Source organism: Telopea speciosissima, chromosome 1 (genome assembly GCF_018873765.1).
Source record: "Telopea speciosissima isolate NSW1024214 ecotype Mountain lineage chromosome 1, Tspe_v1, whole genome shotgun sequence".
NCBI lineage: Eukaryota > Viridiplantae > Streptophyta > Magnoliopsida > Proteales > Proteaceae > Telopea > Telopea speciosissima.
Window position 1 is genome coordinate 17,050,487 of NC_057916.1, and position 14,396 is coordinate 17,064,882.

Consider the following 14,396-nt stretch of genomic DNA (forward strand, 5'->3'; position numbering starts at 1 on the left):
TTAGTTGGTGCTCATATTTTGTGAATGGGTTGTCCGCATCACCTTTACTGATGATGTGATTTCCTATCCTAAACATTACACCATTTGTCACCATTAGGTCAAGATCTGGATGGCAAATGAAACTAGGGAAAGAGGTCCAATATGTGGTGGATCATTTGATTATGGCTTCGAAATTTGACGGATGTTAGATACTCTTTGTTTCCTATCTATCCAAGGGGCTGAATTTGTTGGAAATAATCCCACATTAGGAAACTCTGTGACCTTGGATTACTTTTTCTTATACTAGTTGGGGCTCTCCATCTAATAGCTTAAGCTTTTGGGTCGGACACATTAACATGGTATCAGAGGCACTAGGCCTGACATTAATTTTAACCTATGTAGGCCACCCTAAAGAGGGGCCTCATATGCCACATGTACTGCCAGTCTGCCACCCAAAGGAGGAGCAAAACGTGAGTGATGCAGTAACTGCACTCCATGGCCAGAAATGGGAGGGGAGTTTAGTCCCACATCGGTCAGGTAGTTTGCGACTGCTAGGCTCATGATCTCAGGAAGGGCCTCTCCACCCTGAAGATCGGACTTTTGGGTTGGATGTAGAGATGTAAACTGATCGGATTTGGTACGGCTACCTTACTATCCGCATTCGAATTTGGAATCCTATTTGATATCCGAATTCGGTTCGATATCCGTCGGAGATTTAAAAAAAATTCCAAATTTGAAGTCGACAATGTAACGGATATTCAGTACATTCGGACATCCGATTCGAAACAGCAGTCGCAGAGAGAAGAGTGATGCGACTGCTGGATGTCTGCTGGCCGTTCTCCGACTGCAAAGGCAAAAATCTCATTAGACACAGATCTGGGTTGTTTCTTCTGGACCTGTTTCAGAGATCCAAATCTATCTTCTTGATTAGATCGGATGATTATTTTCACCCACAGTTTTAGATCTGATGGTTATTTTCACCTACGGATTCAGATCTGATAAATATCTAAGTCACAACATATCTGTTTCAGAGATACAAGAATGATTCTCACCGCAAGCTCCTCCTTCTCCACCCAACAGCAGCACTTCCTCCAGATCAGAAACTTTCCAGGCTAGAAAGTTTTTTTACTAGTGAACTAATCAATGGGATCAGATCTACTTGCCTCATCTCACGATCCGATTTATTTGACTCTTCTCACAAACAGATCTGCTCATAATGAACAAATTTCTCTATTTCTTCATTTTTTTGATGCTTCTGATTTCTCAGTACAGTCTTCAGAGAGAAGTAAAGGAACAAGTCTCATAAGTCATACAAAAGCTTAGTGGCGACCTAACAGGCGAACACACCAGACAGAGTCTAGAAGATGAGCATAAAAATAATAAAATTATAATAAATGATAAAAAACTAAGCCCAAAATGCCCAAATGATGAATGATGGAATTCACAATGAGCCCTAAATGAGGTGGGATCCGGCTCACAGCCGTCCAGATGAAATCCACTCCATCCCATAGAGGGGATTTCATCTGGACAGCTGTGAGCCGTTCTTGTACGTTCTAGTACGAGAATGGGATCCCAACTCTCCATAAATGCCCACCGACTCCACTCTTGATTCAAGGTTATGTTATTTTAATTTTAAACCCATAAATACCTAAATGTCGAAATGCCCAAATGCTAAGCTTCCAATGAATCTACAATGTGTCCCAGGAAGAGAAAATTTGATGAACATATTTGATATTATAAAATATAATTTATACATTTAATTAGTTTTATAATCGGATAAATGGATACTGATATAATATTTCAGATATTTTTATCACAGTTGGATATCTAAACGAATTGGATAATAATTGGTTGGAAACTAGGATTACCATAATTGTATCTGATTAGTTTTCGGACAGATTCAGATAGTTTCTGGATAGTGATTTTCCGAATATGGATTCTCCTAAACGAATACGAACATGGATCGAATACAGATTTTTGACTATCCATTGACATCTCTAGTTGGACGCTGTCAAATGGTATTTGAGCGGGTTGTCCATGCATCAGCCATGTGGGGACCCATGACCCAAAGATGGGGGGAGTTGATGCCAAGATTCTAGATTTTGGTTTCAAGCCTGGTTTTCGAAATATTTCGAGAAGCCGCGAAATTTTGGTCAAAACCTAGAATGTTTCGGTGGATGGTTTCGAGGCCCAAATGGCCAAATTATGTCCTAAAATTTATTGGAAACCCTATTTTAGGCCCTTTAAACATAGTGGAACCCTTAGATTGTAAAAACACAAAAAAAAATGGTAGTTTGACTTCGGACCCTAGGTTGGTAGTACTAGTATACACTGTGCTATGTATGTTCTCTAATATGGCCTATTCCACGCAAAATTTAGTACTAGAACACACATAATTTAATTAAAACAACTAAAATATGTATTAGGAATGAATAAAGATAAAAAGTGAAGATTCCACAAACCTTAAAGAGTAGAAACCTGCGAAACCAATGAAATGGGTTGAAATCTCGACCCATTTCGTTCAAAACTATACATTTTATATTAAGGGTTTGCAACTTTGTATTATTTCAGTCGAAACGATACCAAAACCAAACATATTGTCGAAATTTCGACCAAAAGTTTGCACTTTTACACATTGCATGGAGTTTCATTTCAACATCTTGCGAAACCGAAATATTTCGTGAAATTTCATCGAAACCTTGAACATTGGTTGATTCAGTGAGTGCGCTCCATGGCCAAGAATGGGAAGAGGCAGTTTAGTCCCACATCAGTCGAGTAATGTGTGGTTGCTGGGGTTATGATCATGGGAGGACCTCTCCACCGTGAAGATCAGGCTTTTGGGTTGGACGCCGTCATGGAGTGTTGGAAATAATCCCACATTGAAAAAATCTGGGACCTCAGATGACTTCATATACCAGTTGGGCCTCTCCACCTAATAGCTTAAGCTTTTGAGTTGGACACTTTGACAGAATTTCCATATAAACTTCCACTGGTTTGCAGCTGAAAGCCTGAAAATGCAAGAGAATACCATGGATAGTGGGCCATGAAATTCAACATCTAGGCTACCCAATGGATGGTCTATCTATGCAACTGTCTATCTATGCAACTGTTGGAACTGTCCATATCAGCCCTCTGCATGGCAGAATAGCCTTGTCACCTAAAAAACTTATTGGCTATAATAACAAAAGAGGAATACGACAATTGGTAGTTATAATCTCTTGCTAATAACCATCCTTAGAAGCATTTGCATGATATGACATTATTGATCCATGCTACTGATTTAGAAGCTACTGATCATTGGATCCAGAACTTGTGTGTTTCCTATAATATTGTTGTATATTTCTATGAACATAGTTATTTATCAGCGACCAACTTTGCATGATTCTATGTGATTTGATATAATGTCTAAAAGATCTTCAATTTTTATCTATATAATCTTTTCACAGTATTGAGTTGTATTTTTACCTTGCGAAAGCACTTTGTACAGAAAACATGAACCTCATTTTGAGCAGTTGTCTGGTTTGTGGTGCAAGATTGTGATTGTTATAGTAAATACAGTTCATAAACATGTTGTTGTTAATTGCTTATACTTAATATTCATTATCTGTTGAATGCATTTCAACGGACCATGGCCAAACTTCTTTTTTTTTCTGTTTGTTCCTGTGATGATCTCCTTTTGTACATTAACTTTTCATGAGTCAATTTATTTTACATGTGGTATGACAGCATGTCTTCTACGTTTCTCCTGAAAAGAAAGAAGACCCTGACACCCTGTTATTTATTATTATTAATGAAAATCCTTCCCGGGATTATTTGAGTTCATATTTCTTTCTGTTAGTTTGGTGTCAGGTTGCTATTTGGAGCAATTTTGTTGTTTAGAAGTATGCCTTATGAGGACACACAGAAATATCTTTATTGTATTTTTTTGTGCTTATGAGAATATTCTCTTTTTTGTAGGGATACAATACTTTTACTGGGTCTCTCTGATAATTACAGTCTACTGCTTGCATCTTTGATGCTATTGCTTGTTTTATCCGAAAGTAAAGGTATGTTTCACCAAATTTACCATTTCAAGGTCCAAAGACAAAACTGCCTCTTATATTGTAGTTTTACATTTTGTAGATCTCCATTCTCATATCTCTTCTATGATTGGATTCACCCAAAAGAACACTGGGATGGAGGAGCAGATGATGGTACGTGTCAGTTGTCACCATGAATGTCCCTTTTATCATTGTAGTGGAGCTGTAATATCTATAGGGATGTTGAAAATCAGTGACAGTTAATTGATGTTGGCTACCATTCAAATTCAACTGTTATTATTGAACTTCCAAATTATATTGCATCTTCTCATCATACACCTACGTGATCCTTCCGAAGGTTGTTTTGAAAAGTGAACTTTTGTGAACAAGTGGTGGGTAAACTGTAGCTGGTCGTACTTCTGAAGAAAGAAACAAAAAAAAACTGAGGGTTTAAGAATTATGAACAATATGTTTTAGAGTAAATACATGGGGATGATGGGGCAATATTGAGAGTGAAAAGGGAAGGTTTGAATGCTGGATGAATGGTCTGAAGACATACCTTCTCTATGGACACTAAAACCAGCAAGAAATTATGGCTGGAAAAGTAGAAATCAGACTTTGAGATGGCATCCAGCTAGAGGGCTTAAGTGATTTATTGGGTATTCCAAATAGGCTGTGCAGGTGGAAGGAGTTGAATTTCCTGATTTGGATGATTGGTAAGATTTCTCTTGGCTGTGCGTTTTGGAATCGTGTCCTGGATTGTCATTTGGGTAGGATCGAGTGGGGTTTGCAGTGAATGGCTTAAGAGACTGAAAAAAAAAAAGATTTAAGTAATGGCAAGGGATTGATGGCATCGGTGGAAAGTCAATAAAATGCAATGGCATCAGTAGAAAGTGATGCAGATCTATCACCAAACTGGGCTTCTTTGCTTAGGAATAAGTCTAGGGTTGGGTTATATACATGTTGGGCCTTTGATCCAATGGGTTTTCAATGTAATGGGTCACTTTTATGGACCTAAAGTATGGATAATTAGGTTGCATACGGGATTTGCTTCTATACTTAATTTATTTTCCTGTTTTAGTGTTTTAAATTGAACCGATCCAAAACTGGTTTGAACCAGTGGTTCAATTTAAGTGACTTGAGTCACCTTTCTTTTATTTGTTTTAAGTTATAATTTGGGGTTCACACCTCTCCACGATTTTGAGGGAGGTTGTGATTTGTAATTAGAGTCGGCTAGGAGCTTTTAGACTCCTAGGCTGATTAGGACAACTGGCCTTTTGGCCATTATGTAAGAAATAAAATTCGTGGGAGGGGACACATTACCTCTGAATTTTGAAAATCTGATCAAGCTGCTCTGCAACTTTGCTCTCTCCTTTGGAGAATTGTCTTGTGTCTGATCAAGGCTGGTGGGATTGGTTTTGATCCAATCTACACTTTGCGGTGTGAAGCCCGGGTGGTTCTTTTGAAGCTCTCCTTCAAGTTCAAGATCTGATTTTTATTCAAGTTCTTCAAGTTGCTGCCAAGGATTTTCTGCAACAACTTTGAATTGAAGCATCCCCCTTCTACCTCTAATCTTCTAAACCACCAAAACCCTAGCATTCCTCCATCTCTGAACAACATTCCCAAACCCTAAAATCCCCACAGACCAAACCAGCCATCAGAACCAGCTCAAACTTGGATCAAATTTTCCTCTCACCCTAAGGGAGAACTCGATCCAAACCCCAGCCCAAATTGTCCCTGTAAAACCCTAGATTCCCTCATTATTCCTTTTTAAAAAACCCAGAAAACCTAAACCTAACCTGCTGCCATTTCAAGTTTACATACCTAACACCATTAAAACTTAACGAGACCTTCACTGATAGACTCCTCTACATCGACTTGACATAACCCACACATCAAACCCTAACCCTAATTTCACCAAAAACACCTATTTTAGCCTAGCCGATTGAGTGTTCATAGCAGATCCTGGTTTATTGGCTTCTAGTTGGTCTCCTACCAATCTAGAACTACATTAGAAAGTCCATGAAGGGAAAAGGGAAGTATAAAATTCACAGAAAAGATATAAAGAAGAAAATTATGTGGGCCTTACTCTACTTACCAGAACTGAGTATAGTGCCCCCTTAATTTGAAAAGGTTAAGATGGGTTGTTCACCATACACAAGCTCACATAGAATTGCCAACAACTAAACTGATGTCGCCTCAAAGAAAGGTAATCAAATTGGTTACAATGCTTTCTTTTACCCTACAAGCAATCCTTAGAAGTTGAATGCCTAGACTAACTATTATTAACCAGAACAATATATCTTAAAAAACCAATCGAAATTAAAGATATTAAAGACAATCTAGACTGAAAGAGGGCCGATGTTCGCTACCGTTTCACCTAAAAGCTAAAACTATTAGGGAAGGGCAGCATAAATGTATACATCAACACTCCCTCGCATGTGTAGGCCAAGATCACATGGCACCTAGGGAGAAGGAATGTCGGGAAAAAACCCTCTGATGCACTTCCTAGGGGTCGAACACATGACCTCCCTGCTCTGATACCATGTTCGCTACCATTTCACCTAAAAGCTCGAACTATTAGGAAAGGGCAGCGTACATGTATACATCAATAGAGGACCTCAGCGTAATGGTAAGGTTGCTCCATTGCGACCTAGTGGTCGGGGGTTTGAGTCCGGAAACAACCACTCTGCGAAGCGAGGGGTAAGGCTGCAAACATTATGACCCTCCCCAGACCCTGCAGTGGCGGGAGCCTCGTGCACTGGGTAACGCCCTTAAAGACAATCTAGACTGAACTTTAGCTGGCCCATGAACCAAAATTACAGAAATTCTCTTTAACCTCAACAAGGAGAAATAAACAATAAAACTAACAAAGAGTCCACAAATCGTGCAGTAGGTCCCAATAACCAATTCTTCTCTTCATCCCTTGATGATATAGTGTCCCACAAGGCCACAATTGACACTATGTGGACCTCACAAGCATTTCGGTCAATTTTGATCAAACAGAACTTGGCAACATGTGACCTTGCTAAGAATCATTAATGATTCAGTTGGTTTTAGTTGTCAATTATCTCATATGATTTCTGTATTTGATTGGCAGTTGAAAACCCTTTTATTACCAAGATTGCATCTGAGCGAATCATGGCATACAACATAGCAACTAAGTTATCATTCCTCTATGTGATGTTTTTAATTAGTCACTTTGATACCACTCACCTTGGCATCCTTCAGCAATGTTTTCTTTCCATTCTCTCTCTCAAATTGGTGTCCAAGTTTCATTTTGTGCTTTTTGGATTTAAGGCTTTTCTTTCATTTTAGTCATTAGCTAAAGAAAACATTTCATGTCTGTCAGTTCTTCCCCCTTATTGATTATCAAATGTATTTTTTGCTTTCTTCTAGTTTAGGTTCAACTTCGCATAGGTAATGTAATGTTAAAGTGGAGAGATTTGTCAGTGTTGGTGTTTGTAGCAACAGAGAACTAATAACCAGTCCATACATAGTTTTAAGGAGAGAATCCTACTATCCTAGAGCCGCGGTAGAATTATGAATGAATTCTATCGTAGCCTAGGCCAATTACTTATATTAAATCTAGAGTCCTAAACAACAACAGCAACAACTCAGCCTTATCCCAACTACATGGAGTTGGCTACATGGTTGCCCTCCAATCAGCTCTATTCGAGGTCATACTTGATACAAGGCCTAAGCTATGCATATCTTTCCTCACTACTACTCTTAGTGTCATGTTAGGCCTACCCCTAGATCTTTTAGATCCTTCAATTTGTCTGAGGTCATTCCTTTGAACAAGGCCTAAGCTATGCCATATCTTTCATCAGTACTTCTCTTACTTGCTCTTTTAGATCCTTCAAATTGTATGAGGTCACTCCTTTGAACTGGAGCATTCAAAGGCCTTTGATGACATGGCCATGCCATCTCAAATGACTTTCTCGTGGCTTATCGCGAATCGGGGCTAGCTCCCAAATCAGCTCCAATATATTCCTTACATTATCCTTCCTTAGTTTTGCACACATCCATCTCAACATCCTCATCTCCGCTACACTTAATTTATCTATATGAGCTTCTCAACTGCCCAACACTCTGCACCATACATCATTGCCAGTCATATGACTGTCCTTCAATGTTTTCCTTTAAGCTTTAAAGGAATGCGTTGACCATACAACACTCCAGGCGCACCTCTCCACTTCATGCAACCTATTTTAATTCTCTATGATACATCATCTTCTATATCACCTTCTTTATTTATGATTGAGCCCAGATATCTAAAATAATCACTTTACCAAATCTCCTCATCCATTTTCACCATCTCATTTTCCGTCATAGTGCCACTGAAGTTACACAGCATATACTCCGTCTTCGTTCTACTTATTTTTAGACCTTTTGATTCCAAGGCTGATCTCTATAACTCCATCTTAGCGTTGATCCCAACTTCCGAATTATCTATCAAAACAATATCATCAGCAAAAAGCATACACTAAGGAACCTCATCTTGAATGTCCCTGGTTAAATCATCCATGATAAGCACAAACAAATAAGGGCTTAAAATTGATCCTTGATGTAACCCAGTTGTAATTGGCAATTCACTACCTTGACCTTCCACGGTCCTCACACTTCCCGAGGCTCAAGGGCTCTCCCTCACTCAAAAATCGATGATTGGGTCTTTTTTGGTTGTTTTGTAGGGTTTTTTAGGACAGATGGGGGGCTTCCATTGGGTGAGTCCTTCTCGGGTGAGGCGTTGATGCTTGTCCGTGTCCGGTTGTTGTCATCGCCGGGGAGGGTGGCAATTTGCAGCGTCTACAATCCACCTATGATATTTAACCATTACACGTTTACTTTTTTTTTGGTAAAAATTTAATTTTAGGGAAAAAAGGGTATACCTCAAACTTTGAATCTTCAAGAAATCTAGCTCAAATGAACCAAATCTTCGCTATAGATATATTGTAGAAGCCTCCAACATGCTGTCCACCAATATTTGCAAGTGGGATGGCCAAAAACTCATAAGCAAGGGGTTAAAGTCAAATTCACGGGTTTTGGTTGAAGTCAAGGTACTAAAACTCGGGTCTCGGTGCCAACTCGACTCTTGGAAAAACCGAGACGAGTCGAGATCTCGCCGAGATCTCGCCGAGTTGGTGCATTTTTTTTTTTCAACTCGAAGCCTCACCTTTGGGTCAACCCGAGATCTGGACCCGAGATCCGAGATCTCGCAGAGATATGTCGAGTTTTGTCCAATTAGGTGAGGTATTTAAGTGGTAGGTGGGTTAAAATAATGGGTCAAAACCGAGATCCAACCGAGATCCGAGATCTCGGCGAGATCTCGCCTAGATATTGCACTTTGGAGACTCGCAAGCAATCTCGTCTCGAGATTTCGAAAATCCGAGAAACTCGGCGAGATCTCGGCAAGATCTCGAACCTTGGTTGAAGTATGCCGAAATGGGTTGAAAAACGACTCATTTTGATCGAGATTTGGTATTTCATCAAATGAATGTACCGTTTTGGAGGTATGAAACAGAAATGCCGAAACAGTACAAAATTTCGACCGAAACTTACATTGCATGCCTGTAGAGTCGCATGCAGTTTCATTTCAACTGTAGAAATATTTCGTGAGATTTCGGTCGTTTCAACTCTCTCAAACCATGCTCACCACCTTTGATGTAGGCCAAGTTCAAATAATAAAGAAAGTAGAAATTGAAGAACAAAATGGGAAATATTTTACTAATGAGACCAGTCACACAATAGATGGGGCGTGATGCAGGTCCAAGCATGCGAAAGAAGAAGAAAAGCCCTTAACTGGGCCTGTTTCGTTGGAGCCTTCTATTTTCCATAATTAGTTTTTAAATGTTTTAGTTAAGAGGGTTAAAATAGTCTTTTGTTCCCCCCCCGATTTTAGAGGGATGACTTATTTGTTTATTTGTTTGTTTAAGCTTGTACTCCCAGTTAGAGTATGAGTCTGCTGTGTTTTTATTAGGATAAGAGTCATTGCTCCTAATCTGACTAGGATTGCTTCTAGGATTTAGAACTGGAATTCCCAGATCAAATCTGATTATGTGTAAGGCCTTTTGGCCCCTAATTTTTAGTATAAATATATCTATCGTGGGCAGGCTCCCCCACTAATTTTTGCATAAAAAACTCTTGTTTCAATCTGAAACTGCTGCCTGCGTGCAGCTGCTTCTGCTCCTCTGCGAGCTTGCATCCTTGTGGACTCAAGGTGGTGAAGGGTGGGTGGACTCCTGCGACTCCTTGCACTGTGAAGGTCAGGAGGCTCTATCAATCTTCAAGCTGCTGCCTTATTCCTGCATTACAGTAAGTGAACCTGCTGCTCTTTGTTTTCCTTTATACAAACCTGATCTATTTCCCTTCTCCCATCACATTCGACCTCCATTAAAACTGCAACTTAGTTCTGCCCCCTACAGCAGAATTTGAAAACCTATACAAATCCTAACTTCTTTACATCATTAGGATCCCCTAAACCTGCATATTAAAACCCTATAAGCCCCTTTCCTAAAATCTGCCCCTAAACCCTAGATCTCACAAACAGTCCATTTTCTCAAGGCATCCTACCCGAAACCCTAGATTTCCAACCTCAACCAAATTCGATCCAACTTATACCATTAGACTCATAAAAACCTGCACTTCAATACCAAATAAGCCCTAGTTTGAAACCCTAACCCTAACCCTAGTTTGTGACCTAATTACCTAAAACTGTCCATTCGGCCAGCCTTACTACATAACCTTGTTCCCTTGGTTCCTAGTGGGCTTTGTCCTACCTAGGCTACATTAAATTGGTATCAGAGCCATGGAAGAACATGGCGACCCTGTTGTTGATCCACCACTACCGCCCCCACCTGATCCAATGGCTGCAATCATGACTTTGTTGCAGAAGATTTCAACAGACCAGCAAGCTCTTGGTAATCGAATGACAGCAATAGAACAAAGGCAAACTGTGCCTCTTGTAAACAATCCTCTATATGTAGAGGAGGACAGATTCCAAGTTCATTCTGAAGTACATGGAACTCTGGGAAGGGATGAAGATCATCGAGCTCATCCCAGACATCACAGAGACCACAGAGATCATTCTAGACATTACAGAGATCACAGGGATCGACGTAGGTATGACATAGATGACTACAGAGAAGACAGGGACAGAAATACTGAAGCACCTCGAAGACCTAACTTTGAGGAATACTTGAAGTCCTACTTCACTGGAGATGAAGCTACTAACAGGAGGTTTGATACACAGAAGGTCAAACTAGAGCTGAAAGAGTATGATGGACATGGTGATCCACAGAGATTCTATGATTGGCTTGCTGCCCTAGATGACTATTTTGACTGGTATGACTTGCCTGAAGACCGAAAGATGAGATTGGCACGTACCAAATTAATTGGCTCTGCTCGAGAATGGTGGCGAAAAACAGAGAGAGATTTAGAACGCGTAGGTGATGCACCTACCAACTGGGAAGATATGAAGTATGATCTGAAAAAGAAATACTTGCGTAGACACTACAAAGCTCAGATGCAAGATCAATTCAACTCCCTTCGGCAAGGGAATATGACTGTATCCGAGTACATGCAGAAGTTCAACTCTCTTTCATCCCGTACTGATACCATAGAGAGTGCTACTCAGATGTTATCTCGATTTCGGTTGGGATTATGATATGATATTACTAGAGCTATTGGCATTGCAGATGTTCTGGACATCAAGGACTGCTTTGAGAAAGCATTGAAGGCTGAAGACCTATTGAACACCACTAGAAGGTTTGGCTCCACTGCTGTCGACACCAAAAAATCTTTTCCAGCCTCCAAACCAACTAATGGTTACAATAGAAGTAATAATGTCACTGCTGGTCCTACACGGACAGCCCCCTACACTGGCAGCTCTTCTTGTGTGGACAAGGGTAAAGCCCCAATGACCACAAGTGATTCCAACACCTGCTATCGCTACAATGAAAAGGGACATTAGGCTAAGGACTGCCCAGTAAAACAGAGACAGATTCATGTAGCTGAAAAGGAAGAAGAAGACCCCCTGATGATTTTGATGAACAGGGTGTTTATGCATTACCCCCTAATGATGATGACGATGGGGCTGCTTATTTTGATGACCTGGGTGAAGACTTTGAAGATTCCCGAGGTGTACACGTAGTAGCACGTAGTTGAGTACTGAATCTAAGAGTGAAGATTGGCGACGTAGTTGCATCTTCTACACTCGCTTGCGGACAGGTGAACGCACTGCCAAGATAATTGTTGATAGTGGCAGCTGTGTTAATGTTGTTTCTGAAGACCTAGTGAAGAAGGCAAGTCTGAAGTTTGAAAAGCATCCAATGCCATACAAAGTCTCCTTATTGAACGGGAATAAGCTTGATGTGAACAAGAGATGTTACATTTCCTTATAGGCCCCCAAGTATTCAGAGGAAATTTGGTGTGATATCATTCCGATGAGAATGAGTGATATGTTACTAGGAAGACCATGGCTGTATGACAATGATGTTGCCCTCCTAGGAAGAAAAAACTTGTGTGTTTCAACATAAGGGAGAGGAGATCAAGTGGTACCCCCTTAATGTGCCTGAAGAATCATGTCAACGCCGTGTCATGCGTACCAACCAGAAGGGGACAGAATCTGGAAGTAAGTTGTTGGTTGTTCCACAGAGAGAGTTTGAACAAACCAGCCATGATACAAGGCTTGGTTCTTACCGTGGTGACTCATGAGGTTGCTGCCCAACCTGAAGTGAAGTTTACACAACCTATCAAAGACTTATTGCAGGATTTTTCAGATGTAGTGCCAGAAGAACTTCCCAACGAGTTACCCCCACTGAGAGACATTCAACATGCCATCGACTTGGTACCCGGTGCTATGTTACCAAATCTGCCCGCCTACAGAATGAGTCCCTCTGAGCATGAAGAGCTTACTAAACAAGTTGGAAAGCTTCTCAAGAAGGGGTTTATTGATGAGAGCATAAGCCCTTGTGCTGTTCCAGCCTTGTTGACACCAAAGAAGGATGGTTCGTGGCGCATGTGTGTGGACAACAGAGCTATCAACAAGATTACCATCAAGTATAGGTTCCCAATCCCTAGGTTTGATGACATGCTAGACATGCTGTCCGGTTCAAAGATTTTTTCCAAAATCTATCTTCGAAGTGGATACCATCAGATTCGCATCCGGCCTGGAGATGAATGGAAGACAGCCTTCCAAAGAGGGATTGTTCGAGTGGAAGGTCATGCCCTTTGGCCTAACAAATGCACCTAGCACATTCATGAGAGTCATGACATAGGTACTTCGTCCTTTCATCAGTAAGTTTCTCGTTGTTTATTTTGATGATATTTTGGTGTACAGTAAGCACCCAGATGAACATATGGACCACCTGAAACAAGTTCTAAGAGTGCTCCGGCAAGAGAAGCTGTTTATAAATTTAAAGAAGTGCTCCTTCATGCTGCCCAAGGTTGTTTTCCTTGGTTTTATAATTTCTTCAAAGGGTGTTGAAGCTGATCCGGAAAAGGTCCGAAGCGTTGTTAAATGGCCTACTTCGAAGACATTTACTGAAGTGCGAAGCTTCCATGGCTTGGTTTCTTTTTACAGGTGATTCATTCGCAATTTCAGTGCCATCATGGCACCCATAACCGAATGCACCAAACAGAACAAGGATCCGTTTGCATGGACAGCAGCAGCTCAAAAGGCCTTCCAAGTGATTAAGAAGAAGATGACTGAAGCTCCTGTGCTACGCCTGCCCAACTTTGACCATATTTTCGAAGTTGCTACTGATGCTTCCCATGTTGGTCTAGGCGGAGTTCTTATGCAGAATGGACATCCTATTGCATTCTACAGTGAGAAACTCAATGATGCCAAGACTCGGTACTCTACTTATGATATAGAGCTTTATGCCGTTGTTTAGGTCTTGCGGCATTGGAGACACTACCTTATTGGCAAAGAATTCGTCTTGTACACTGATCATAAGGCACTCAAGCACCTCCATTCACAGAAGTCCATTGGCACCAGGCATGCTAAATGGGTTGCATATTTACAGGATTTCAACTATGCCCTCAAATACAAGTCAGGAAAGGAAAATACAATGGCTGATGCACTGAGTAGAAAAGTCCTGACCTTGAGCACTTTTTCAGCCCATGCACTGCATCGAGCAGATTAGAGATGAGTATGCTAGTGACAAGGACTTTCAAGTCCTATATGCTGATTTGAAGCAGGGTGGACAACACCCTAAATATTCATTACATGATGGTTACCTATTCTTAGGAACTTGGCTTTGTATTCCCGACTCGTCCTTACGGCACCACATTATCAGGGAGTTACATGGAGGTCTAGGAGGACACTTCGGGAAGGATAAAACCATCTTGCAGGTGACTGATCAGTACTATTGGCCTCACTTGGCTAAGGATGTA

At 40.7% G+C, this 14,396-nt stretch overlaps 1 protein-coding gene across 2 annotated transcripts in view; it reads left to right on the forward strand.

Annotated features, from left to right (window-relative positions):
• The window catches only part of LOC122662362 (protein TRANSPARENT TESTA 9-like), a 48,385-nt gene that overhangs the window by 9,128 nt on the left and 24,861 nt on the right, over positions 1–14,396 (forward strand). For both annotated transcript variants that reach the window (XM_043857980.1, XM_043857987.1), the window contains 2 exons: positions 3,937–4,025; positions 4,102–4,172. In XM_043857980.1, coding sequence (XP_043713915.1) covers positions 3,937–4,025; positions 4,102–4,172 — 160 coding nt within the window. The remainder of the gene's footprint in view (positions 1–3,936; positions 4,026–4,101; positions 4,173–14,396) is intronic.